The sequence below is a fragment of the Babylonia areolata genome, chromosome 3 (assembly GCF_041734735.1).
Source record: "Babylonia areolata isolate BAREFJ2019XMU chromosome 3, ASM4173473v1, whole genome shotgun sequence".
In the NCBI taxonomy this organism is placed as follows: domain Eukaryota; kingdom Metazoa; phylum Mollusca; class Gastropoda; order Neogastropoda; family Buccinidae; genus Babylonia; species Babylonia areolata.
This window is the reverse complement of record NC_134878.1, coordinates 23,924,202-23,951,701: the sequence shown is the minus strand read 5'-3', so window position 1 is coordinate 23,951,701 and position 27,500 is coordinate 23,924,202. Positions and strand designations below refer to the sequence as shown.

The 27,500-nt window shown below is 42.6% G+C and overlaps 1 protein-coding gene across 14 annotated transcripts in view; it reads left to right on the top strand.

The window, feature by feature from the left end:
• The window catches only part of LOC143279864 (uncharacterized), an 83,189-nt gene that overhangs the window by 20,323 nt on the left and 35,366 nt on the right, over positions 1-27,500 (top strand). For 9 of the 14 annotated variants that reach the window (XM_076584134.1, XM_076584137.1, XM_076584142.1 and 6 more), the window contains 3 exons: positions 21,632-21,809; positions 24,102-24,206; positions 25,525-25,602. In XM_076584134.1, the coding sequence (XP_076440249.1) occupies positions 21,749-21,809; positions 24,102-24,206; positions 25,525-25,602 (244 nt within the window). In that variant the 5' untranslated portion in view covers positions 21,632-21,748. Of the gene's footprint in view, positions 1-11,492; positions 11,800-13,462; positions 13,736-21,631; positions 21,810-24,101; positions 24,207-25,524; positions 25,603-27,500 lie in introns of those variants that run through there. The other 5 variants (XM_076584132.1, XM_076584133.1, XM_076584131.1 and 2 more) reach the window with 3 other exon arrangements.

Here is a 27,500-nt window from a genome sequence, read left to right as displayed (position 1 = left end):
GTGCTTTGTTCGTAGAGGGTAGAAGATTCAGATCGTGGGTGTTGCCTGTCAAGAGGTGGCGAGTAGCTGACGTGTGGAGACAACAGAGCGTAGGGTCGTCCTTCACCCTCTCTCTGCTTCATTTAGCATCCACCCAGTCTTAATGTGCAAAACATACGTTAAGTATAAGCTTTGAAGTAGCCCACTGCCCTCGTACGTGCGCTTTTTAACGCGATGACACATTGCTTATCAGTATTTTTTATTTGAAGGTATCACAAAACATGTGCAATGAATTAAACAGCCAGCTACAAAGCTATATATTAAACAATTAAATCCTTCTTTTGCCAATCAAATTGATTGTAGACCTGTTTGTATTGTGACACCATTATTTGACTCTCTCTCTCTCTCTCTCTCTCTCTCTCTCTCTCTCTCTCTCGCAGCATCCCCCTGTGTCATTCATTCAGTTACCTACTCCACACCGGTGGTAAAGAACAACAGTGGTGAGTAGGGGAAAACCATGTCGTGGGTAATGAACAGTAGCATTTTCAGTAAAACTTGTTAGGACAGCTGGGCATTAAAGACCAGAATATTGCCCGACTCCAACTTATCAGTGCATCATGTGTGTAGTGCCAAGTGCAGTGACGGACGTGGATGATGCGTGCTTCACGTGAGGGAGGCTGCTGATTGGACGGACACTCCATCCATCGCTGCAGTGACGTCGATACTTGTCGATTGTAGCCAGTGTTTGGAGAGCGGTCGGGCAAACAGCACATCTCTCCTCCATCATCCTGGGCTGCACATGAAAATATATATGTAGGCTGAACAAAAACATGGGAGAGAGCTTGAGTGGGTTTGTGTGTGTGTGTGTGTGTGTGTGTGTAGCGATGATGGATGGACCAGCGAAGTGAGTGTTGCAGCGGTTTAGCAAGATGTCGGTATGCGATCCCTTTGATCTTTATTTTAATTATAAAAAAAAGAAAAAAAAAAGAAAAAAGATCAGTGGTCCAATCCTCATCGTTGTGATAGGAATGGGGCGGGCGTAAAAACGTTGATCATCTGTGAAACAAGACAAACAGATCAGTTGTTGATTGAGTGCACAGACATGCTGGCAAATGGTCCGTCTGAGATTAAGGGTGTGCCTGTTAACTGGTGGGGGAAAATCCCCCAACTACCTATGATCTCGTAGACGGTACTACCCACTGGACTAGAAATTAGTGGTCGTTTCCTTTTCTGCTTTCTTTTCTCAGTTTTTCTTTGACCTGTTTCACATCTTTTCTTACAGTTTCTGTATGTCTTTATAAGTATACGTAATGTTAGTTGGCTGCTTTACAGAAAGCTGCCCAACGGTTTAGAACTGTGTGACCATGCATTCAACCCGTCCGCGCCAGACTGGAGCACGCATGTGATGACTTACCGTAATTGTCAATGACCAGCTGGACATTGCTTATACTCCTCTGTACCGCGCTTTTATCACTGTCCATCACTGCTATGTCCCTCAGACGCGGGCTGGTCACATAACTGAAGGTCAGCTGGTTGTTGGGATGGGTGCAGGAGGTCACTGGAGGGGGAGGGGGGTCACATTATGTCGTGTAGACGGGGAGATCGCGGCTAGTGGTTTTAAACACGTTCGTCTTCTATTCTTTTGTCCTTGTCGGGTCTGTTGGCGTTTCGGTCGTTTACTGTCGTGGTGAACTTTGCGCATACTTTCAGTCTGTTGTGGTCGTGATGTTGAATGTGACGGCCGATCTGTGAAGTTGAGGCGACTCGGAGCCAGTCTGTTAGTATTCGTGTTGGTGGTGGTCAGTTATCAGGTATGCGTACTTGTGGTATCAGTAGAATAGAATGGTTACATACGTTCTTGACGAAAGTATTTATTAAGTTACTTTTAAAGACCTATCCAACCGGTTGCTGCTCAAACTGCACAACTGCTGTTGTCCCAGGCCTTACTGCGGTGGTAACATTGGCAGGTTCGCCAAGCAAACCCGAGAACAAGCATATGTCAGAATATCCAATTCTGACTTGTTCTCGGAGCAAATAACTCCCCACGCCTTAGGGGGAACACCTGTGTAGACCCTGTTTCCACTCCCACAGAGATGAAAACTTGCAAATCTGATGATAGAGAAAACATTGTTCACGGGTCATTTGAACACGTGTTGGGACAGCTAGGATTGCCTCAGGGTAACTTAATCCGCATGCACTATTCTTGGAGATCATTGTGAGATTATGGGATTTTTGGGGATCGTATAAAATTGCGGAGTCTAAATTGTCGCGTCTTTTTTTTTATTTTGTCGCCGTTAACTTAGCATTTCTTTGTGACGGAAATCATTTAAACTGCATTGCAGTCTAATGCTCTGATTCGAGGTTAGTATATAATTAAAAAATTCTGTCAGTGCACGAAATACTGAAATTCAACACCCACCCCGCCATATATATAGTGTTGTTTTTGAGTGGGTTGAATGTGTAAGTCTGATGGAATAGGTCGTTTAACTCTTAAAATAAACAACAAAAACAAACAAATAACAAAAAAAGGGAAAGGCGGAGATTACACCAAAAATTGTATTTGAAATTTGCTCTGGTAGGTATACTCGTAAGAAAAGAGGACATCAATTTTTAGCGCATTGATCGTCCATACCCTTAGCATTAGTTCGTTGTGTATGACAGTATGCAATACCATGCAGCGTTTTCAGTCTGTAATTGCTCTCAAGGCTTCTCAGCAAAGATAAATATATAATTGGCATGACGTATGAAGAAAGCGCGTATGTTTGACTGAAACAATCTCGTCAACGTCAGCTGTGTAAGGGAAACCAAGAGAAATCCCGACACTGGCTGGACCAGTGAGGTATGCTTACTTTAAAAAAAAAAAAGAAGAAGTTATTAATTTGGTTGTAATTTTGACGACATTTTTATTGTCTTTGCAGCTTTTTCTTTCCGTATCCAAAGTTGTGGTCCTGAAACGGCAGCGGGCAACGCTGAGTAGACCTGAGTAATTTTTTTTTCAGTGCCACACCTCACCGCTACAGGGACTACATACATGGCAGTCAAAGTGTGAACAGAAAGCATGCCCGTAAAAATCGCGCGGTGACGTTTGTTGACATAATTATGGTCTTTGCAGTAAACGTGTACTTCCCACTTTTTTGACATGAACGGAGCGGTATGTAGAGACGGACTCCCTGGCATGATGCCCAGTCTGTGGTCCCTGTCACTGATGCATGGGGAAGATTGTTTTTTTCGTGCTGCAGTGACACAGGGTGAGAGGAAGAAGGGTGACGTGGGGGAAGGGGTTAAGTTGGGGTAGTGTGTGGAGAGATGCTTAGATTTCGTGCCAGACAGGCAGTTAACGTAAGGGAGATAGAGGAGCTGTCGGCACAGGTCTTTGAGATGGAGTGGGGGGGATGGGGAGAGGTGGAAGGGGGACACTCATCACATACGTTTGTCATGAATGGCTTTCATCAACTGTCCGAGAAATTTCTGTGTGTGTGTGTGTGTGTGCGCGCGCGCGCGCGTGTGTGATGATAGAAAGAGAGAGACGGAGAGAGGTGATTTACTGCAAGGTCAATAAACTTTGACTATGCATTTGAGACGCACAACATGCTGTGAATTATAGAGGAAACCACACCAACATCAAGGCTGGCAAAAAAAAAAAAAAAATTAGTTCGCAACATACCCTAAATAAATTTTCATTTCATCTTTTTAAGGAAAACATGTGTATATCAGACTGATAGGTGGGGATCTGATCTTTCGGATTAGTGACTAATATATCCTTTGGAGAGAGAGAAAAGGGGTGGGGGGTGGGGTGGGGAAACAAGTTGGAAGTCACCAGTGATACTACATCCGAAGCAATATCCACATGCGTTTATTGATTTTCCCATACAGTGTTTTGTTTATGGCTGAAGAGCTCACTCAGTGTAGTTAACTGCTCACACGAACGAAAATTGCAAACACAAAAAGGAGTATGGGATGTGTCAGTATCTCGTGGCTGGGGGACTTCACGGCTTTCTGGTATTCACACCTGTCACCTTCTCAGTCCCTCTCTGTCTTGTCTTGTCTCCGATACCTCCCCCCTCACCACCTCTCTCGCTCTCTCATGCCCCGCAACCTCTGGCGAGTGTGAGGGTGCGAGAATGAATTTGTATCTGATTGAAAGCATGCGAGCGTGTATGTTTGTTGTTCAAATGTTGCAGTTTACTTGCGAGATGTGCTCACAAGTATTTAATTATGATGTCTTGCTCTTTCTCGCCTCCTTGTCTGAAGGGCGTTGTTTCGCTTAAAGAGATGAGTCTTCTGTTGGGACTGAAATTAAATCACAGGCAAGCAACATCAAGCAGTGGCCGTATTATTTCACAATTATTTTTGATGAAAAAGTAGAAAAAAACATCATTTGTTATATTATCGAAGGGCTGTAGGGGAGGTTGGCAGAGAAAGAGGGATAGCGGCGAAGGCGGATGTTGGATAGGAACAAAGGTAAGAAGAGCAACATCAGGGCTTCACCACTTGGTTTGACAATAATTATGGTAATCAAGGATCTGTTCCGTCAGTTCCGGCATGTCAGTGATATTATTACAATATTGTGTTCCGATCTACATTCGGCTGACAGCCGTTTTCCATCTTGCTCAATGCTTTCCATTGTATCATGAGCCATTACTGACTGCCTGCCCAGCCAGCTGACGTGCCGTGTGGAAGTGATGGTGTTTTAGATGACTGGGCTGGTAGACGGAAGGAAGAGGTGGGTCCTCGAGAGTTTTATATATATATATATATATATATATATATATATATATATATATATATAATGTGTGTGTGTGTGTGTGAGAGAGAGAGAGAGACAGAGACAGAGAGAGAGAGCAGGTCGCTGTTACGGAAGCAAAGAAAGAAGGAAAAAAAAAAAGTTTGACGCGCGTGATCTGTAATAAGTTACTTTATTTTGTTTTATTTTTTAAATATTATTTATATATTTTTTGTGACCTCAGTTGCATGCAAGATCACAGAGCACAATTGTATTACTTCTTGCTTGTGTGTGTGTGTGTGTGTGTGTGTGTGTGTGTGTGTGTGTAGGTGTGTGTGTGTGTGCTCAAGGGATGACTTACTTTATTGGCCGAAAAAAGCAAGTAGAAAGAAAGGAAAACTAAAATAAGGGAAGACCGCCCCACATGAACATTTTTTTTTTTATCTGCGTGACTTTATACTAATGGACAAATTAAATACACTGTTGTATTCGACGATCGGTTATATTTTGTGCGTGGGCGTGCGCGGACGCGTGTGTGTATGTGTGTGTTACATCCTGTAAAACGACTTCCACTCATTTCATCTCTCATGTGTTATCTGTAAGTTTGAAGGCTTGGTGCTCGAGTGTGTATGTGTGTGTCCGCATGTGTATCCATATAATTTGTGTGTGTGTGTGTGTGTGTGTGTGTGTGTGTGTGTGTGTGTGTGTGTGTGTGTGAGCGCGCGTGCGTGCTCGCGTGTGCGTTACCTGTAAAAATAAATTTCAAGCAGCTGCATGCATCATAACGACAGCAGTTTTGAGTTGGGATGAATACACCCTGTCCAGAATGTTCAAATGTTAGTATTAGGGTATCATGCATCCCTATGTTGTCGTTATCGCCATAATGTGGTTCAACGTTGAGTATCGTTGTCAGACATAGCAACAGACACTGATTTAGATGCATATATATGTGTTATCACTAACTGAATTAACCCGTTAAAACGAAATCAAACATGAAAAAGCAGCAACATCTTTCAAGTCTTTTCTGGTTCACCCCATGCTACTGCCATCACCTTGAAATAATGATGTTGTTGTCCCCGTGGTGGTGGTGGTACTGGTGGTAAATTCATAACACGTGTGTGTGTGTGTGTGTGTGTGTGTGTGTGTGTGTGTGTGCTGAAAGGTCAGCCATCTGTCCTCCTAGCGACTTAATTGTGTACTGTTGTGTCCCTGTACGATGGAGAATGCCGGTGACGCCAGACACCCACCGGTGGTGTGCATGTGTTCGTCTTCTGTGGGCAATGGGTAAGAAGAGGAAACGAGTATGGAAAATGGGTGAACAGCAACTTGGTATGTCCCGTATACTATACAAAATGTTGCTTTTGCTTGGCTTTGACGGTCAGAAAGTTGCTGTGGTATTGTTGTGGTAGTGTTGGTTGCGTGGAAGGTTGGCTGCTGCTTGATTGGTGAGGTGTGGTGGGATATGAGAGACAGAGAGAGAGAGAGAGAGAGAGAGAGAGAGAGAGGAGGGGGGGGGGGGGGGGGGGGGGGTCCATTAAAACATTCTTTTCCACAATACTTTGAAATGATCTATTTCAGATAAAGGAAGATTTAACTCAGATTCTTGCTTTCAATTATTTCCGATCAGCACCTTCACGTCAGGTTTGAAGCCATAGTGGTTGGAATTGATTAGCTGTGGGATGATAACGAGCAGTGTAGTTCTAGTAGCAGCAGCACTAATAAAACTAGAGAAGCGTCTGATTCATGACAAAAGAAATCCGCACTAAACTAGGACATTAGTATACAATGTTTGATAGCTGTTAAGAAAAAATAAACATCGGGTAAGAATAACGAAAGACCAAGGAGAAATACAGTATCATTCAGTATCACACGTCGTACTAAAATGAGCATATTCAAAGCTATACAGAATGGTATCGGACTCCCAACACTGCGCAGTGAAACCGCAACGAACGGAAATGACGAAGTTGGTAAATAAAAGTAGTGAAGGCCATGTGCTGTTGAGACTGTGGTGTGTCTACATCTTTTCTATTTCCGACGGAACTAAATAGGGGCCTACGTGACGTGTGGGAATCGAAAGAACTGCATTCAGATTTCGCAACCGCGTGATACCATCTTGAAGAAATTGTTTCGAGCTTCCATTTTATGACACATTCCCGCCATTGCTTTCCCGCACGCACTCATTCACACACACGAGCGTGTAGGCGAGGTTTCAGCATTTCCGCGGACATTTTTCCCCTATCTTCAACCATCTTCATACAGGACACAGCTGGGTTCCACTGTGATTCTGATGAACAGTCTGACAAAGGGACAATTGAGGGGACATGAGCAGACAGGGGTGCGCCCTCGTTCCTTCTGAGTGTTTATTGTTAATTGTTCATTGTTGCTCTTGACCGCACAATATCAGGACCACCAAACCATACAAATGCTCAACCGCATCAACACAAAACTCACACACACACGCGCGCGCGCACAAACACACGCACACACACATGCACACACACAAAAACTATAAGAGAAGCACAGTTCATGACACATTATCCTGTTTAGCTCCTTATGGCAAATAAGGTTAGGCCTTGCTGAGGACGCCAGCCATTCCGCTTGATTTATCATTCTCAGATTACAAAAAAAATCGTAAAAAAGGAGAGACAAAAAATACATAAAAAGGCCATATAGGGAAATAACACTGCAGAATGGACAGCTAGTGCCCATCTCAGTGTTTACAATTTCACAACCTAATCGCTAGAGCAAAACAGCACAGATAGTACACCATAGACTGTGGAAAAGAGAAAAACGTGTCAAAGCTTGCTTTAAAAAAGAAAGGGGAATGGACTGGGAAGGCAGAAAAAGGAGACAACAGTGAAGGAAGAAAAAAGACAGAAACAAAGAGAGCGATAGAAAAGAGGAAGTTTCTAGCACAGAATTTCCAGAAGGCGGTTATGCTATTTATGTTGAAAGACCCCCGGGATCCCCACGGTGGAATTCTGAGTGTTTAGGAAGGAAGAGAGAGAGGGATAGGGATAGAGAGAGGAAAGTACACTTAGCAATCTGGCACGCACGCACACACGCACACACACACACACACACACACACTCTCTCTCTCTCTTTTTTTTCTCTCTCTCTGTCTCTCCCTCTCTCTCTCTCTCTCTCTCACACACACACACCTCTCAGTGATAGATTTTCTTGTTCTGCCGGATTCATGACAGTATTTATATTGTGACATATTTGTAAATAGGTTACTGTTCTAACTATATATATATATATGTGTGTGTGTGTGTGTGTGTGTGTGTGTAACCGTATATGTATATAGGTGTGTTTGTGTGTGTGTGTGTGTGTGTGTGTGTGTGTGTGTGTGTGTGTGTGTGTGTGGAGAGAGATAGAGTGTGTGTGTGGGGGGGGGGGGGGGGGGGGGGCAGAGAGAGACAAGGGGGTACCGAGAAATAACTCCCAAGTGTGCGCGGGAGGCAGAATGTGGCCTCACCTGTTGGGTCTGGGGCCTTGATGGGCAGCCTGACTTGTTTAGGATTGGCTTGGGCCGCCACCACGCTGATCTCCCCCCCCCCCTCCTCCTCCGCCGTCCCCCCAAACCCCCCAAGAGTTTTATTTTTAAATAGAACATGGACTACTTGGCACCTTGTCCGGATGGACAGGTTTTTTGCTTTCACCACACCTCCCGTGTTCCTTTTGCTACTTCCGTTAGGATTATGTACCGTTGGACTGTGTTGCTTGCTGAGGTTTGGTGGTTTTTGCACTGAAACATAAACGTTGGTCTTTTTTTGTTTTTGTTTTAATTTCCAGAAAATAATGAAGTTTGGGCTGCTTCATCATCATTAAGACTTATCTTTCAATTTTTGAGTCGTACACTGAGTTGGCGACTTTTGAGAACGTTGTTAATCAAACTACAACTTCTTCTACTAACACTACCGCCACCATCATCATCACCACCACCACCACTACTATTACTACTTTTACTATTGCTACTAGTACTACAGAGGAGGATGACAATAATGATAATGATAGTGATTATGTTTGTTCATCAGCATTGAGATTGAAAGTTACGGGTGATGAAAGGAGGGTTTCTGATGCTCGTTCAAAACGGCGGTTATGGAAGTAGATTTAGAGTAATTATGTGCGAGTGTACTTGGTGAAATTCGACACTAAAAAAGACGTCTCCGTCACAGTAAGGACTGACCCCAGGATTCAACCAAACCACAGCGCTGGTTATATTCTGTGGTGAGGTACAGTGTCTTCTTTGGTTTGCGGGGTCTTTTCAGTTACTTTGTCCAGTTTCGCCTACCCGTCAGTCTCGTTTCGCCTACTCAGCCCCCCCCCCTTCCCCACCCCCCACACCACTCCCTCTCTCTCTATCTATCTATCTAACTGTGTGCAGAGTTCCCTCCGTGCAACACACACACCGGAACTGAAAATTCAAAACTGAATAATAACTATTGTCACATGCCCATACAAGTAAAGTCAGGAATAGGACTGGGTATTGTTTGTTAATCTGCTGTTCGTAACCGACCAGACACGGGTTTGGGCACTGGTCACTTCCCATACCATGGGCGCGCTTGTGTGTGTGTGTGTGTGTGTGTGTGTGTGTGTGTGTGTGTGTGTGTGTGTGTGTGTGTGTGTGTTTTGTTGTTGTTGTTGCTGCTGTTGTTTGTTTTTGATGTGTGTGTCTGTGTTTTGTTGTTGTTGTTGTTTGTTTTTGGTGTGTGTGTGTGTGTGTGTGTGTGTGTGTGTGTGTGTGTTTATTTCTTCAAATTTGGTGTAGGATGTTGATTTATTGTGGAATTGCAGCCAATTAGAATATCGAAGTGATAACCCTTCAAAGGCTAACTGAATCAAGAAAGATACAGAGTGAAGGTTGGCAGCACAACTGAGCCGTTTCTCCTTGGTTCAGACTGTATTTTATACGAAAAGGTCTCATTATGAATACGATGAATTCCGTGACATGACAACAATCGAGTCTTATATTGTTTGTCCTTGGTCTTTTCGGATATTGCAGCACGTCACATTAGAATGTTAAACCGAACTGCAGGGATGAACACAGTGAAGACAAACTAACCGATGTTTCATTTCCCTCCATTGAAAAAAGCCAGACGGGGCGGCAGCAGTGCAAACAAACCAGGCAGGCGTCACCGTAGGATGTGGCACACGACACGGTAAATGGTTTAACAGCCCCCAAACAGGCTGGGGCTAAAGGATAAGTATTGATTACCGTCAGCACTGGTTAGGTTGAAGCCGTTTAGACCCACAACACCCAGGTGGCACGCTCCATTTGGCGCACACTGCCAACTACAGGGGTCACAAAAAGTTAAGGACCACTTGCGGACTTGGAACAGTTATTTTTTTTTTCTCGATGGCATTGTGAAATGATACCGAATTTTGCGGCAAACAGTTGTGTACGCTGTCAAGTTAAGGAGCATCACTCATAACCAGAGGCGCTTTATTGCAACTTCTTCTTCTTCGCCTTCTTCTTCGTCGTCTTCTTCTTCTTATTATTATTTTATAACAATGAAAGTCCATAGCTATCGTTTATAAATGTAAAATCACTGAAGAGCTGTATGAAAAAAAAGGGGGGGGGTGGGGGGTGGGGGGTCTTTCAAACGCAGTGTTTGGGTTATTCATGGTGCATGTGTGCAAGCATCAGCCCTCTGTGTATTCAGTGAGATATCAGTCGTAGACCATAAGCAGCCTTCAGTATTTGGATCATCCCTCGATTTTTTTTCAGCATTTTATGAAAACATACCTGGTTTTGTGAAGAGGTCCTTGACGTTATGTGAAGTCTGTAGTGCATCCGCTAACAGACTCGTGTCTGGAGATAAATTTTGACACATGACAGGTGACAGATACACAAGTCCTGAAGATACAGAGCACACAGCATTCTATTCAACAGAATGGCTACCTTCATGTCGAGGGGAAAAGGGTCGTTCATGTGTGTCAAAGCCTACTCATTTAACAGATGTAAACGCAGGTGTTGCAAGCATACAAACATAGCAGAAGACGTCCGGCCAGCAGCCAATGAATTTGTGAACATTTTGAGGGGTAAGTTGAAGGAAAAGAATATGAGAGCCGACACGACAGTTCTTTGTTCACGTTCAGAAATGGCATTATATTTTGCCGAGACTGTTCCATGGTGATGATCTGTCTGTGATAAGGGCGGAAATGTGTGGTTTTGTTGTTGTTGTTGTTGTTTTCTTTTTTGGTTTTGTTTTTGTTTTAAATTAAAGGACAAGTTGGCTCAGACTTGGTGATGGTGCGAGGTGGTTAAGAGGGGGGTGGGGTGGGGGAGTAGAAGTGGGAGTAGTGGGCAAGGAAGCGTCGTCACATGGGGTGGTGATGATACAAAACTGTGGGTGTCGATCGACGGTGGTGTCTGCACACATGCCAACCTAAATACATCAGGACGCTGGATTTCTCATGCAACATGTTGATGTTCGGCAAGAATGGGACACACACACACACACACACACACTCCATAATAATTCCAACTATGTCCTTTTGAATTCGTGGCAATTGAATATGTCGACCACACGCAGCGCGCGCGCACACACACACACACACACACACACACACACACACACACACGAAAGTCAGTACAGCATTGCACTGCACTGCACTGCACTGCACAGCACAGCACAGCACAGCACAGCACAGCACAGCACAGGACAGCAGCACAACACAACATTCATGAACAGACTCGTGACAACACGCCAGCTGGGAAGGAAAGGGGTGGGGGCGGGGGACAATGTCAAGGCTGTGAACGGATTCGGTCCGTTGGCTGTTGCAGTGCATGAGCGTGCATTGGACATGGGAGTGTGGAGATCAGCTCTGAGTGGGCTGACAGATTGATTGGCGGTGACGCAGGAGACACAAGGCGAGTTTCCTCAACAGCCTACACACACACGGGCATTCAAAGGAGAGAGCACGGACACAGACGTCCCGAGGACTTGACCCAGTAGTCTGTGTTGTGAGTGAACAGGCAAGAACCGAGGGAGTCGGAGCTGTCTTTATTTTTTCAAAACAACCCCAACAGCTTTGTGGACTCAAACCCGACATTGATGGGAAGAACAGATTCAGTTTCGAGATATTAGTTGGTAAGTGTACTTCCAGTTTATCTCTGTCCTCTCTCTGTGTCTCTGTCTCATTCTCTTTCTCTGTGTCTTTGTCTCTCTCTCTCTTATTATTTTTATTTTATGTTACAGTATATCTCTATATGTGTGACATTAATATTAGATGGAATGTTGAACAGCGAACGACAAGTGTTGTGAAGTGACATTTGGGACAGAGGGCAAGAAGCGTTCCACACGTATTGAAGAGGTACAACGTGACGACCGATCAAGTGCGTTTAATGCAGTTTCGGGAATTAATTTTATTTTTAGCTGTCTCTTTTTATTAATGTTCCTCTGTTTCAGTCTCATTCAGATCAGGTCTGTCCTTTTTTATGTAAACATTGTCATTCACACACACACTCACACACACACACACACACACACACACACACACACACACACACACACACACTGAAACACACACACACACACATTTACACACACACACACACACACATATACATACACACACACATACATACACACACACACGTACACACACTCTCTTCCTCTCTCTTCCTCTCTTTCTTTCTCTATCACACACACACACGCACACGCACGCACGCACGCACGCACACACACACACACATTTAAGGAAATGGACGTCAAGATGCTGATGCAAAATGCAACTGAACCAGTGCTTGGCAGCGCAGCATGACTTTTTTTTAAAAATTATTTTTTTTTTTTTTATTTTTAGGGCAATAACGTAGTCAGGTGGATGGATAATTAGTTCTGTGTATCATTTTGCGCACTGTGGGAGAACAAAGCGCAAATTTACGCGTATTCACGCTGAAACAGGACATCAAAAAGTCGCCACTTTAGAACAGTGTAAATTGTAACACAAAAGAAGAAAGAAACACCGCATTAGTGCAGCATCTATCACCGCGTATTATTTGTTTTCTTCCGTGCGTGAAGTAATTTGCAGAGGCAGCAAAACATTCCACGCTCACGACAGTGCCTTGCAAGCAGCATCAGCAGCCCTCTAGCTTGTTTCTTTGCGCACCAAACACATCAAAATTATACGCGCGCTTAGCCACGTTTGTTTGGATACAGTCACTGATACCGCTTTATGTGGAGTTAATTGCACGTCGATACATGGAAAAGTACACAGGGATGCACTCTTTCTCTGTATTTTTCTCTTTGACTGTCTGTCTGTCTGTCTTTCTCTCTCTGTCTCTCTATTTATCTATCTATCTATCTCACACACACATATATACATACACGCACGCAAACACTTAACAGGCACAAACAGTGGAATATGAAACATGACATGACATACAATATTAATCTATAATAACATCGAGATGGCCGCTAATTACATTTAATAAGTGCGCCTGACGAACTTAGTTTCATCTCTGATGGCCTTGAACAAGAGTGTGAAAACTGGCGGTCTAGGGTGTGGTATTAGAGAAGTTTAATCACAAGCAGCTCATTGTTGAGTGTCCAGCAGAAAGAGTCCTTTATATTATTTGTGCAGCCGTGTCTCCCTACAGTCCAGTGTGACACAGACCGCGTCGATATATAAGGAAACGTGCGTGGGAGGGCTGGGACTCCCGCTCCCTCTTTCCTTCCAAGTCAGCGATTGTTCCGATGTTAGGGCGTGCAGTAAAAGCTTCAGGGCCACTTGAGGTGGAGGGCTGGTGTTGGCATGGCAGACGACACTTCGACCGCATTGCATTGCAGTGGTCGTGCTCGTTTCAATATTTTGGGTGGTTTGTCATGGGCTGTAGTGGAGGGTCCTTGACAGTTCTCATCGCCCTGTGTTTGTAAACGTAGTATATGATTATAGCTTGCGGTTTTCGTGAGAGACTTGGAAAGATCTGTGCTGCTGATTTTGCTGAAGTTACTTCAGGTCGTCTGTAATATGTGGTAAATGTAAGGTTTCGGTCTTGGGAACAAAACTTTGGTTTTCGGCGGCGAGGTGGGTATTCATGTCGTGCAGTGTGTGTGTGTGTGTGTGTGTGTGTGTGTGTGTGTGTGTGAGTGTTGCATTCCAAGATCATTATTGTGGTTATTAATGTTATGATCAACAACATAGTCTTGTGATTTTTAGGGTTGTTGCATGAGCATAGTGTAATGATTCTTAAGGATGTTTCACTAGCCATCAGTCTATTCAGATACCGTCACAAGTTTATTCAGTCGTGTCTCCTCTTTTGACTCGTGCTTCATTGGGACAGCAGCAACAAATGAAATGAAATCAAACAATGCTACTTATAGCCCAGATTTAATTTGGCCAGTTGATTGCTTAGGCAAGGCGTTGTATGGCATGGCCGTTCCTGGAACTGTTCCACTGAAGTGGTAACTGTTGTTTTTTGTTTTGTTTTGAAAGACCCAAAGAAAGATAAGGGGAAAAAAATGTGCACAGTGTGGCGTGGCACGATGCAATAGCAGCCGCTGATCAGTGTAGCGGAATTGTCTCTTTTGTGTGATGATGATGGGTGGGTTTCTGGTTAGCGCGGCCTGCTTGCTTCGCTGGCTGCATGGATGGTGCTAATCAGGATAGGCGTTCAGATGAGTGCACCCAATTCTCCTTCCAGCACCCACTGTCTTGGTCTGCACATATTGTGTTCCTCATACATACAAACACGCACACACAAACACAAACGCGCGCGCGCGCACACACACACACACACACACACACACACACACACACACACACACACACACACACGTACCACGATCACACATTTTTGTTTTAACAAGTACAAGCCAATACAACCATAAACAAGCGTGTATTTGTGTTAATTACAGCTTCAAACACCAGCTCGAAAACTTTCTGAGAGCTTCTCAGCTTGAGCTATAGACTGATGGCGACGCCTGAAACAATGTTTTTGGACCAAGGGTCTGCCCCACCCTCTTTTGCCCCGTTTCCTCAGAAATGAACGGAAGACTTGCTAATGGGAGCATAGTCGTGAGGTACGTGAATAGTAGTGTGTGTATGTGTATGTGTGTGTGTGTGTGTTGAAAAGGGGGCCTGGTGGGGCTGTGAAGTCACGGGGTTTCATCTGATGTTCTAATTAGCCTGGTTTGGTTGACTAGGGAGTGTTTGAGAGCAGGGAGGGTGTGGGTGTGGGGGGAACACTTCGGACTGTTATTGATTCTCACTACATGGTCCACAGTTGTGTAATGCACATGACATTTAACCTTCATGCTCTTCTTTAAGAATATATTAAATAAAAAATTAGATTGAATAGAAAAATAGATATATAGGCATATAAACTTGAACGATACTATTGCGTTCAGAACCCGATTTCAAAGCAAGGCGAGTGGCCTGAAGAATCAACTTGTCAGTGGTGACTCGCCTGAACCCTTTGCCATAACTCTGTCTGCCTGTCCATTTCGCTCTGTTTTTCTTCCATGGTTTCTTTGTACATCTGTTCCCGCTGATCAGGATGATTCCACCTCAAGACAGTCCAGTCTTAGAAGTATGCAAAACGCTTGTAAACTTGTTTTCAAAGGTAGGTGAGGTTTCTTTAACGGTATTATGATCTTTAATGGGTCATTTACCACCATGTTGTTTTGAGAACAAAGTAGAATAAGCTGGACAACTTTCTGATAGACACCGATGCCAGTAAGTGTATCTGCCGTCCGAATCTTCCACGTTAGGACCTGGGGTGGCTGCAGGGTAAGCGTGATGTATTCAGGAGGGACTGAAGGCCCGTCCGGGTTCACCGTGCAGGTGAAAACAATTGCGGTCAGAACGTGTACACATGGTGTGCGGCACATGAGGACAAAACTGTAGGGGGGAGGAGGGGGGTAATTGTGGCGGAGGAAGGGGAGGGGATCGAGAAGTACTTTCGGGGGTCAATACCCTGGGTACTTGGGGAACCGGTTTGTGTCCTCCGAAGCATGGTCGTAATGGTGACTTAGAAAAAAAAAAAAAAAGAAGAAGAAGAAAAAGTTATTATTCACCATCGTTTAGTGGTTAAGTGTGGAGACAAAGCATACCTATCTACATGAGTTTATGAATAGCTTGTTCACGCGAGTGTACACGCACTCCGCAAGATCGATTGCACTTACTCACGCGCGTGCGCACGCCGCAAATAATCATTGCAATGTTGTGATAGTTACATTTTATTTCCCGCATGGTGACGTAAGCAACGCTAAGATTAAAAACGTGTCAGTATGTCCACTAAATAATGATTCCCAGCATGACGCTCGGCTAAAATCAAAGACAGACAAAAGCTTACATTTGGGCCAACAGCGAAGTGAGAGTTGTATGATCAATGGTTTCTTCACTGCAATGGGAAGTCATTTACACCTTAGTCTTTTGTGAAGGACTGTGACTGAAATTAGAGGCGAGACTGCACTGGCTGTTAATTCTGCAGCCTTTGGGGCTTGTTGGCCTTTGGGAACCATCCCAACGTCAACTGTCCTAACATTATCTTGGCCGAAAAAGTGGGGATGTAACTTTGGCAAGGCTCTCCACTGTGATGATGTTAAGTGTATTCCCAAGGAAAGTTAAGCATAGGTACAAAATAGAAGAATACATAGCACGAATAAACTCAAGATATTCAGATTTTCAGAACACATGGACACCATGATTATAAGTCTATGTTCTCCGAGTAGTTTCTTTCTTCCCGTCTGCTACCAGAATAATTGTTGCATCAAAACTTTTCTGTTTTGTTTTTTGTTTTCTCCACACATTAAATGGATGTATGTGCTATGATTACAAATGTGAGAATGAAATGTGTCAAATGTCAGTGAGACCTGACATCTTAAGTCCAGCTGACAACAGTGTGTGTGTGTGTGTGTGTGTGTGTGTGTGTGTGTGTGTGTGTGTGTGTGTGTGTGTGTGTGCAGTTTGTACAGTTTGTAATTCATTACAGAGTAATTAAGTCGAACTCGTATGTGAATGCATCGATCATTCAATATTTTTTCTCTTCTTTTCCCACTCGTATATAATACATGTACTCGCATCTACTCCTTCTCCCCATTTTTTTCCACCCCTAAATGTGCTTTTTCTTCTAAAATATTATAAAACAGACAGTTGAATGTGGTTGCTTACTGTTTGTCCTTATACTGAGTAAAACGAAGGTGGAACAAAAATAAAAGATTGAGTAGGCGAAACGGGACTTGGCGAATGGGACCAGTGTTGATGAATGAGGACGGTATGGTAGGGGTCGATGGGTGATAGGAATCCACAGTGAAGTGGATGCAGTAAAGGAAAGAAAGAAGAGAATGTGTGTGTGACCGGTTGGACCTGGTTGGCTAGTCAGGGTCCACAAAACGGGAATTGCTGCAGGGAAGAGATGTTATTTCAAGTGGTCATTTTGTTACTGTTTGTTTCTTTGTTCGTTGTTGTTTTTGTTGTTTTTCTCTCGAGACGGTACGTCATGCTCTTTATAACAAAAGTTGGAAGACAAAAAACTAAGTGAACCAACAGGGCAACTCTCTCTCTCTCTCTCTCTCACACACACACACACACTCACACTCAGAGCCTCCATGGGAAAAGATCAGATCTCTGTGAGTTGGATAAAGGACACACACACAAACACACACACACACACACACTGACACACAAACACACACACACACACACTGGCTCGTCCGCGTACAGCACACTGGGGAACGATCACATTGACAGAGAGCTAGTTCCACCAAGGGCACAGAGAGAGAGAGAGGGGGGGGGGTGGAGGGGGCAGGAAAATAAACTGTCAACGTGAATGAAGAACCCAGAGTGTTGAGCTAAGCAGAGAAATTTCACTCACACTCCACTAACCACTCCACCGCCGTCTCCCTTGCCGCATGACAAGGCATTTTAGTGTGCCGAGTGGGTGTAGCCTGTTTGTTTTTCATCCCCTCACAAGGTATTCTGAAAGATCACCCACACAGAAACCAAAACATGAGACCAGAAATTACGTAACTTGTAAAAAGGAGGAGTGTTTCCTTTGCTCAGAAGATTGGAAAGAACCAATGTGTTGCGAACATTCTCTGTGTCTGTCGTCATTCGTCCGTCTGTCTCTCTGCCTTTGTCTCCGTCTGTCAGTCTCTGATCTTCGCGGAAAGCCATGGACTGTCACACTGACTGACACACACAGACGCACATGCATACGCGCGCATGCACACACACACGCGCGCGCGGACGACTGAACGTTTTTTCAAGTCATTCTCAGCAGAACACCAGCTGGCACCGGTGAGGGTGACAGGTGCACAAGTATACATCGGTGGCTGACACATACTCGGCTAGACTTTCTGTGTGTGTGTGTGTGTGTGTGTGTGTCTGTAAACATATGCACCCATACAGTGATACACACACGTGTGCGTATATATTATTTTCTGCATTTGTACGAAAGCAACATTCTTTCCTGCCTGTACTCTATTTTTCTGTTCTTTCTTTTCAAGTTATTTTAAGACTGTCTGCCCTTTTTGTCATTTTAAGACTTGTATTTTATGTCTTTCATTTCAAGACATCATTGATTTTTGACTCACTTGTGTAAACAGAGTGAGTCTATGTTTTAACCTGGTGTTCGGTTGTCTGTGTGTGTGTGTGTGTGTGTGGTAAACTTTAACATTGACATTTTCTCTGCAAATACTTTGTCAGTTGACACCAAATTAGGCATAAAAATAGGAAAAATTCAGTTCTTTCCAGTCATCTTGTTTAAAACAATATTGCACCTCTGGGATGGCACACACACACACACACAAAAGAAGACTAATTATATGCAAACTGCATTTACTGTTATATTGATATTTTTTTGTATTCTCTAAACTTGGCACTTTGATCTGATATTCTGACCCAACAACTAGAGCAGTCATTATTATCATTTTTTGTTCAAACAGGAACTTCTTTTGCTAAGCATGGAAGTTTTATTTATTTTGCAAACGTTTTGGTACAGAGAGTAAAGAAGGGAAATTACTCTGTAATTAATGCTAGGGGACTTAATTTGCTTTAAACTGATCTTTCTCATCTTAAACATTACATTTTGAAATTATACTCAATACATAAAAAGCTTGGATTTTTTTTTTAAAGTGTATCACAAGTGAGTCTTTAAGGCCTTGCCTCTCTTGTTTTTCTTTGATTTTAAGACTTTCCCTTTTCTTTCTTTCATTTTGAGAATTGATTTCTTTCCTTTCCTTTCACATTGATGAGCCAGTCTGAAAATATTGATGAATCATCCGTGTTATCCTACGACATTGTTAAGTCTGCACACGGTGGATATACCTAATAGGAGAGAGGAGTTAACCAGTGGCAAGGCAGTGTGTGTGTGTGTGTGTGTGTGTGTGTGTGGTGATTAATGTTTCACAGTTTTCAAAATGTTTTTCATGGGGTTTTATGAATATTATTATTATGGGGATGAGGTGGGAGAGGTATGTGAGTCGAGCGATTTTACACTGTTTTTAAATTTATTTCTTTGCGAGGTTTTTTTTTCTTCATAACGGTCTTATTGTATTCACATGTATTTATTCATAATGGATGTTTTGTCAAATGCGTTTGGAGCCGCAGGGTAAGTGCAATGTAAATGTACAAATTGTCATCACTGTTATTGTTGTGTGGTGGGCTGGGAGGGGGTGGGGGGGAGGAGGGAAGGCTGAGGGAGATTGATCACGTGTACTGGGGCACTGGCTTGAACAGCCCTACCCCCCGGGGGTTGGGGTGGGAGGAGAGTGGGTGGGAAGGGTACGGGAAGATGAGGACGGAGGGAAAGTGCACTTTATGTGTTCCGGCAGAGGGTAAGTAAAGGAAGGGTGGAGTTGCATGCAGATGCCCGCGGGGAATGTTTAACATGTGGCGCGCGATGTGTGTGTTGGTTGAGACTGCCAGTGGAATGAGATATGGGACTGACACTGCCGTCCGTTCACTGAATTAACTGGCAGCTACAGTTGCGTGCCTTCGTTTCTTTTCTTTTTATTGTTCAACACAGTGCACCACTGAACCACAGCAAAATCTACAGCGGCCAGACTGAGATATTCACATCGGTGAACTGACACGAGCAGAGCATATGCCATGTGCACACAAACGCATACACACACGCGCACGCGTGCACACATACACGCACACGTGCACACACACATCACAGAGATACCTCACACACACACACACACACACACACACACACACACACACACACACACACACACACACACCCACACACACTCTCTCTCTCTCTCTCTTTTCTGTCTCTCAATCTCTGTGTCATACACACACACACACACACGCACACACACACGCACACACACACAGGCATGCTGTCAAGTCGCACACACGTGTACAGATACAACAGGCTTACATTTATTGTATTTCAGTATTAAATATATTACATATTATAGGCTTAAAGTTGTGCACTTTAACAGGTTTTTATACATTTATCACTTAATTTGAGCAAACATTCATGTATATTGTGTGTCAGTATCCTTCCATAGTTTGCTCTGGAGTGGAGGATTGAGAAAGAAGATGCAAGGACTTGTTTACAGCAGCATTAGATAAGCATGTCAACGGCTTCTTGATGCAGGAAAAGATCTTTTAGCACAGCGTGGTGTGTTGTGTAGATAGAGAGGGGTGAGAGTTAGTTCAGATCTCGAGTCATTATTTTGCTTACCTTTTTCAGGTTTTTCTTACACTGATATACAAATAGCTGTCATGGGAAAAGATAGTTATGAGAGAATGCTTGGCCCCGTTCCCAACTGAAATTTTTTTTTTTTTTTAGTTGTCTGCTTATATCCACAAACTTGCAAACAAGCATGCAAATGCACACACACACACACACACACACATAGTGATTCATTTTTTTCCTCTATATATGATTCTGTCAAAAACACACACCCATCCTCACACTCAACAGAGACACATTGTACACATCCCTCATATGTATGTTTCTATACCCCCACCCCTCTCTCTCTCTCTCACACACACATGCATGCATGCACATAGTAATGCTCATGCACACACACATGCAGACACACACACAATGACACACACACACGCATGCACAGATGTGCACACACACGCGCAAACACACACATAGTTTAAAAACTAGGAAACTGTGACATTCATTCAGCCCAAATGGGTCTGTTGTGCCCTGTTGAATGCCATCAGCAAAAGAACTGGGTCACTGCCTTTATCTCCCCAGCTTGTTCAGCATCACTGGTTCAGTTAATGACATTAATGTGTGCTTGCTGGTACAGTGCATCTCGTTTTTGTGTGGAATTAGGCTCTTTCTAGCTTTGGACATTTTTGATTTTTGATCTTTTCGTCCTCATCATCGGCTTCACACTGGTTTTGTTTCTTCTGCTCATCTTGTGTATTGGCTCCTTCTCTGATGTGGGTGGGGAATCGGATTGTATTGTATTATATGATTTTTGTTGTTGTTGTCACAGCTGATTTCTTTGTGTGAAATCTGGGCTGCTCTTCCCTGGGAGAGTGTGTCACCGAAGTGAAGTGCCACACTTTTTTTTCGTTTTCACTCTGTATGTATATTTGTTTTACAATTAATGAAAGTGGCTTTTTCTGTGGGATTTTGCCTGGGGTAGCAAATGTTGCCTTGGATTTTTTAATTTTTTTTATTGTGCAGTATTATTATATCATTATTCATGTTATTGTTATTATTGTTCTTGTTCTTCTTGTTATCATTGATACTTTGAGTGTCTATATTTGGCCAGAGACCAAACCTGAAGCACTTTGCAAACACTAAGTCATTTGCACAGCAGGCAGCCGACCTTGGTAGAGCCAACAATTGGGTTTAGGTGCTCATCATTCGTTGCATGATCATTATCATTATCATTAGTCCAGTTCCATCAACACTGTCATTTCTAGCAGTAAAGAAGATGGAAAAGAAGGGTACAGGCCATTCATGTGAGAACTGCTGTGTGTGTGCAGTTAGAGCAGTGTCCAGGCAGACCAGCATGAACCCAGTGGGGAAGACCTCGGTGACCTTGTGAACAGCAGTCTTCACCCACCCCCCTCCCTCCTCTCCTTCCCACTCCCTCTGTCACCATGGCTACCAGGGTCACCTTCGTCTCTGGGACAGCAGAGGTCAAGAGGAGGGAGAAGAAAGGTCAGAGGTCTTTTTTTCCCCCTCTTTTGTGCGTGTGTGTGTGTGTGTGTGTGTGTGCGCGCGCACACACATGTGAGCGTGTGTGTGTGTTGTCAGTTCCTCTATCTCCAGTTTCATTGAAAACAGGAGACAGAGAGAGAGAGAGAAACAGAATAGATGATCATGGCATACTGCCTGAGTGCATGGTATTCACATCAAGTCTTGTGCATGGCTTTTTTCCGTTTCTTCACCAGCATGTCCATTTCTTCACCAGCATGTCTCTGCAGACCAGTGATATGTGCAGAATGCAATCTGTTGTTTTGGGTGCTCACTTAAACATGTAATGATTGAGCGAATCAGAAGAGGAAAAAGATTTGTGATAGCAGTTGCTTGTGTGAATATAAAGGTAAAAATGAATGCTGCTTAATTAACAAATGCATGTACAGATTGTGTTTTATGTCATGAGTGATAATGTGTAATTGGAATAATTGGTTAATGTTGCTTAAGTATGATCACTACATGGCATGACAAGACTGTGAATAAGAACCTTTTCCTACCTTCTTTGATGCTGTTGTAAAATTGATTGTGCTTGAAAGGTGCTATTGATTCGCCTTAGTTTGCTGGTTTGGATCTGTGCGTTCCTGGCATGCCTTCTCAACTTCATAACTTCTTTGCATTATATGTTGAAATACCTGTGTTGGCGACAATTGATATGAAATACCGTCACAGTTGACATGGACTGCACCCTAGTGTCCATGTTTCTCAAAGGAGGGGAGCAGTGCTTCAGTCATAAGAATTCCTGTTGCAGTGCAGTGGAGATGGGTGTCATGTTGGCAGACATCTAAATCCATTGAGCCATGGGTCAATATAGATAAAACCAGGCCCACTATATGTGGGCTGCGGTGAAACAGGTGTATGCGCTTGCCTACCTGATGGTGTGGGGAGGAGGAGGAGGACTTGTGTCACACATATTGGTTGTCATAAACATTGAGGGCACAGGATCAGTGATAAAGGTGTACATGGAGATGGACCTTTTTATCTTCATTGCTTATAGCCCAGATGACCAAACAAGGCTGTATCGGGGACCTGCCTCCCCCAGACAAATAAACAAACAAAACCATGCACAATGAAAAGAAAATCAGACAAAGGTACAGTCACATTCAACAGTTGAAGGAGAACTCCAGTCCCTGAAGCACACCTGAGGTACCATTCAGAGACTGGCCCAAAACAGAAAGAGGGGTGGGTCTTTGTTGCTGTCCTATACATGCCAGAGAGCATAAAGGGCAGTAAGCAAGTACAGTCATGTTCATGCGCATGAACCAAGCACATGTCTCAGACTTTGACCTCACCATCAATTTTTTGCCAGAGGATTGAAAAAAAAGTGAATATAATCATGCATGGTACAAAAAAAATTATAAATAACAGGCATGTCAGATGATTGAAAAAAAAAGAAAAAAAACAAAAAACAAAAAAAGAAAAGAAATGAGAGTGGTAATAAAGAGGATTTTTTTTGTACAGAATTTCCAGAAGGTTGTGGATACATTATTATTTTAAGGAACCCCCAGCATCCTCATGGTATTGGGGGGAGGGGGGGAGAGATAGGGGGATTGCAGACCTCTGCATGAAAGTTGAAACATTGCTGTAGAAGCCTTGTATCAAATGTGCATGGAATGCTTGTATTGTGTGTGGTTGGAAGTGTTGTGTTGATTGTTTTTCTCTCTTCATTTTTATTACTTTTTCATACAATGTATCACTTTTTTTCTCTCATATATTTGCTTAAGGTTTTTAGTATAAGTGTGTTTTAGTAGAAGTGTATGATGTGCATTTTTTGTGTGTTGCGTGGATGGCATTTTTTGCATCTGAATTGATGCTTTTAGTTTTTTGTTTTTCAGTATGGTGTCTTATGTTTGTTAGAACTAGTTTGAAATTTTATCAAAGCATGATACGAGAATGAAAGCAGTCCCAGGTGGTTAAAATGAAATACATGCCTGCATTCTAGAGGATAATACAAGAATATAACCTCCACACCTGCCCACAAACATACCCACACACCCACCCCCTTCACACACACACACACACACACACACATTACACTGTTAACAGATTTTTTTTATTTTAAATTTCAGATGCAACTCCTTTGCAGTAGTACCCTAAGTCATGTGTGTGACAACAACGGAATTAATCAAATTTCAGATGCAACTCTTCTGCAGAAGTACCCCAAGTCATGTGTGCAACAACAACAGAATCCTTCAAATTGCAGATGGGGCCCTCTTGTGTTGTAGTGACCTAACATGTGATGCATGCTATAATTAGATGCGGTGGAAGAGCCAATGATGGTGGCGTCACAGGGTCACATGGCAGGCGACAGAGGGAACCCCTATCACACCCTTCAGCTGGACCGCCATGGCAGACCTGTCGGTGAGGAATCCAGACAGTGGCACCCGTCTCTGCGGCCCACATGCAGTGTTTTTTTTCTTCTTCTTCTCACTACATTCTGAAGTGCTGCTGTCCCTTTCTCCACAGTTAACTTGATCACTTCCTCTCCTTGGTTCAAAGTCTGTTAATAAAATAATGATAACAGTTATGGCGATATTGATAATAACCATAATAATGATGGTAATGATAAGGAGGAGGAGAAAAAAAGTATTTATATAGCGGGAATCTTTTGCAGATAAAATCAGAGCGCATATACTCACAGAGTGCTGCCTCCTTCTTCACAGTAACTTGATCATTTTTCTCACCATGATCAAAGTCTGTTGAATTAATCATCATCATGATGACAAAAATAATAGTGATTATAATAAAATTATAAAAGTCTGCTGACTTAATCATCATCATAATAATAAAAAAAATAATGATTATAATAAAAGCATTCAAAAAAGCGCTAAACCTTGTACAGAGAAAAATCAAAGTGTGTACACACTAGTCATTCACACACATGTATAGTTATAATTCAGAGAGATGAACGACAGAAGTTCAGTGTGCTGAAGTGTTTCAAGTAAAATGTGGAATGTGGCAGAATTGTTCAGATGCTCATCTGCCAATACAAACTGAATGAGATGATAAACCAAGGTCCTGCGTGCAGCACATACTTGGTGCACTGAAAAAGAACCCTGGCAACAAAAGGGCAAAATTTCTAGAAGAAATGTACTCAGATAGGTACACAAATATATATGCATGCACTCAAAGCCTGACAAGGGCTTTGGGTATGCTGCTGTCAGGCATCTGTCTAGCAGATTTGGTGTAGCATATATGGATTTGTCAGAATGCAGTGATGCCTCCTTGAGAAACTGAAATTGTTTCAAGTAATATGTTTATTGAGATGGTATGATGTTTCAATATTTCAGTAAATGAGCAACAGTGGTATAATGGTATTTGAGATTTCAATAATTTAGTTCATGGGAAAAATAGTTTATGATTGCAGCAGTTTGATATATCAGTACTTCAATTCATGTAGAAAAGTACATTATGATGGTATTAAAAGAGTTATGATATTTCAGTTCTTTAGTTCATGAGCAACATAGTTTACAGTGATATTCAATCAAAGTTTACTATTTCAGTCCTTTAGTTGAAGAGCAAAATAGTTGTGTAAAACACATTTCACATGTACATTGAAATGGACATTTGAGGATAACATTGACATGTGCTGCTAGGCTGTTCTGTTCCCATAATCAACTGAACCGAATGCACTTGCAGTGAGAGTGCAGTGGTGTTGATGAATGCCTGTGGTTTTCAGTGGAGGAGACAATGATTGTGGCCTCAAGCAGCAGTGTGACAGGGGATAGGGGTAACCCTTATTACTCCAGATCCCCAGGTACAGCCCTTACAACACAACATGCATGCTCTGCTGCACACATAGACTTAGCTAGCAAGGTATATTATTATAGCCTGGAGCTTGATGCTTTGTACAGTGCAGATTGTGCATTGTTTTTGCTGAGATGTTTGTGGCTCTGTCTTCAAGGTGGTTTGGGGTTCTGTCATTTCTACTTTGTTTTTGTTCAACAACATGCTTGGGAGTGTTGGGCAAATTGAAGTATCTGTTTTGATCTGTCTCTCATGCCTGTTGGTGTGCGAATGTGTGTGTGTGTGTGTGTGTGTGTGTGTGAACCTTTCTTTCTGTTGTGAAGTTGTGTGTGTGGCCATCAGTTTGTTAAGCAGTTCGTGAGAAAGTTTCTGAGATTGAACCATTTTTGGATTAACCTCTCATCACAGTTTCCCATTGGATATTAAAATGAGGATCACTCGAACAGTAAACAGTTAATTTTGTGTCACATATTGGATACATTGTTTTGTGCTGCATATTTTGAACAACTTCGCAATTTACAAAAATATTTTGTTTTGTTTTTTAAAAAAAGGAAGAAGAGATTAGAAAATTCAATAGTTTTGCACAGGTTTGAAGTTTTTTTTCCCCACTGACATGCAGCACTTACCATGCACTATCAAGGTAACAAAGAGTGTGCCAATTGATGTTTAGACCAAGGCAAATACAACAGTTCTACTCTGGTTAAAGAAGCCAAGTATTTCTGACTTTTTCCTTGTTTCACATGGAAACTTGGAACTTACTTAAAAAAATTGTGCTCTGTTTTTTCTTTCTGTCATTGTTACTCAGTGTGTGTGTGGCTCTTTTTCTTCTTATTTACCTCATTACTCATGCTTCATATTTTTCTCTCTCTCATTCTGTACTGGTATCTTTCCTCACATTATCGGCACTGTATTGTGTAGAATAGAATTTCTAATACAACACCAGAGATGCTACATATGAAATGCTGTGATGCCAGGCTTCATGGGTGGGTGTGGAAAGCAAAGGGGTTGTGCTTCTTTTAGCAGGTTAGACACAGTGCATATTGTTACTGGTACATTATGTCTCCTCAGTATCATAGTTGTATTAGAAACTCTCAACTTTTGTATAGTTTGTAGTGATTCTCTTCTGTGAGTGCTTCTTGTAGAAGCACATGCCTCTGAATACTTTTTGATAGCTTTTTGAATTCTGTCTTCTCTGTAATGTTCATGAAGGTGTTTAGTCTTTGTGAGTGTTGGATTGTTTGATTTTGATGTGATTGTTCTTAAATCAGTGTGTGTGTGTGTGTGTGTGTGTGTGTGTGTGTGTGTGTGTGAGAGAGAGAGAGAGAGAGAGAGAGAGCCATCAGATAGCTTATTTGATGTGACATGAATTTTGATTGTTCTTTGTTGTTCAGATTATGTTTGCTTCTTTTCTGATGCCTTCACATTAAGGGCCTGTTTGTTTGTTTGAATGATAATGAGCAATATTTTTGAGGAGATGAAACACATCACAACAAGTGAAATGGCTCCTGCATAAAATGAACAGAAACTGTCAGCATGAATGAGACTGCTCATGTTTTTCTCTCTCTCCACAGTGACAGGTATGCTGTAAGCGTGTTTAGCAAAGGATGAACAAGGTTTTGGTTTGATCTGACCACCTCAGAGAGACGTGTTGTTTTGCTTCACCATCTGGCTTTCTGAGTTTCTCTTTCTCACAGCTGACAAGTCTTCATTTGCACATTTGTTTTTTCTGGACTTTCCTGTCACATTTGACTTTTTCTTGAAATGTTTATCATTATTTGATGATCTAAAGGATGATTAGCTTACTTTAAGTTTATTATGGTTTGGTTATTTGTATGATGCTTAATGCAAGTTTGTTTTTTGTTAGTATTTTGTTTGTTTTGTTTGTTCAATCCATAAACACCAAAGACA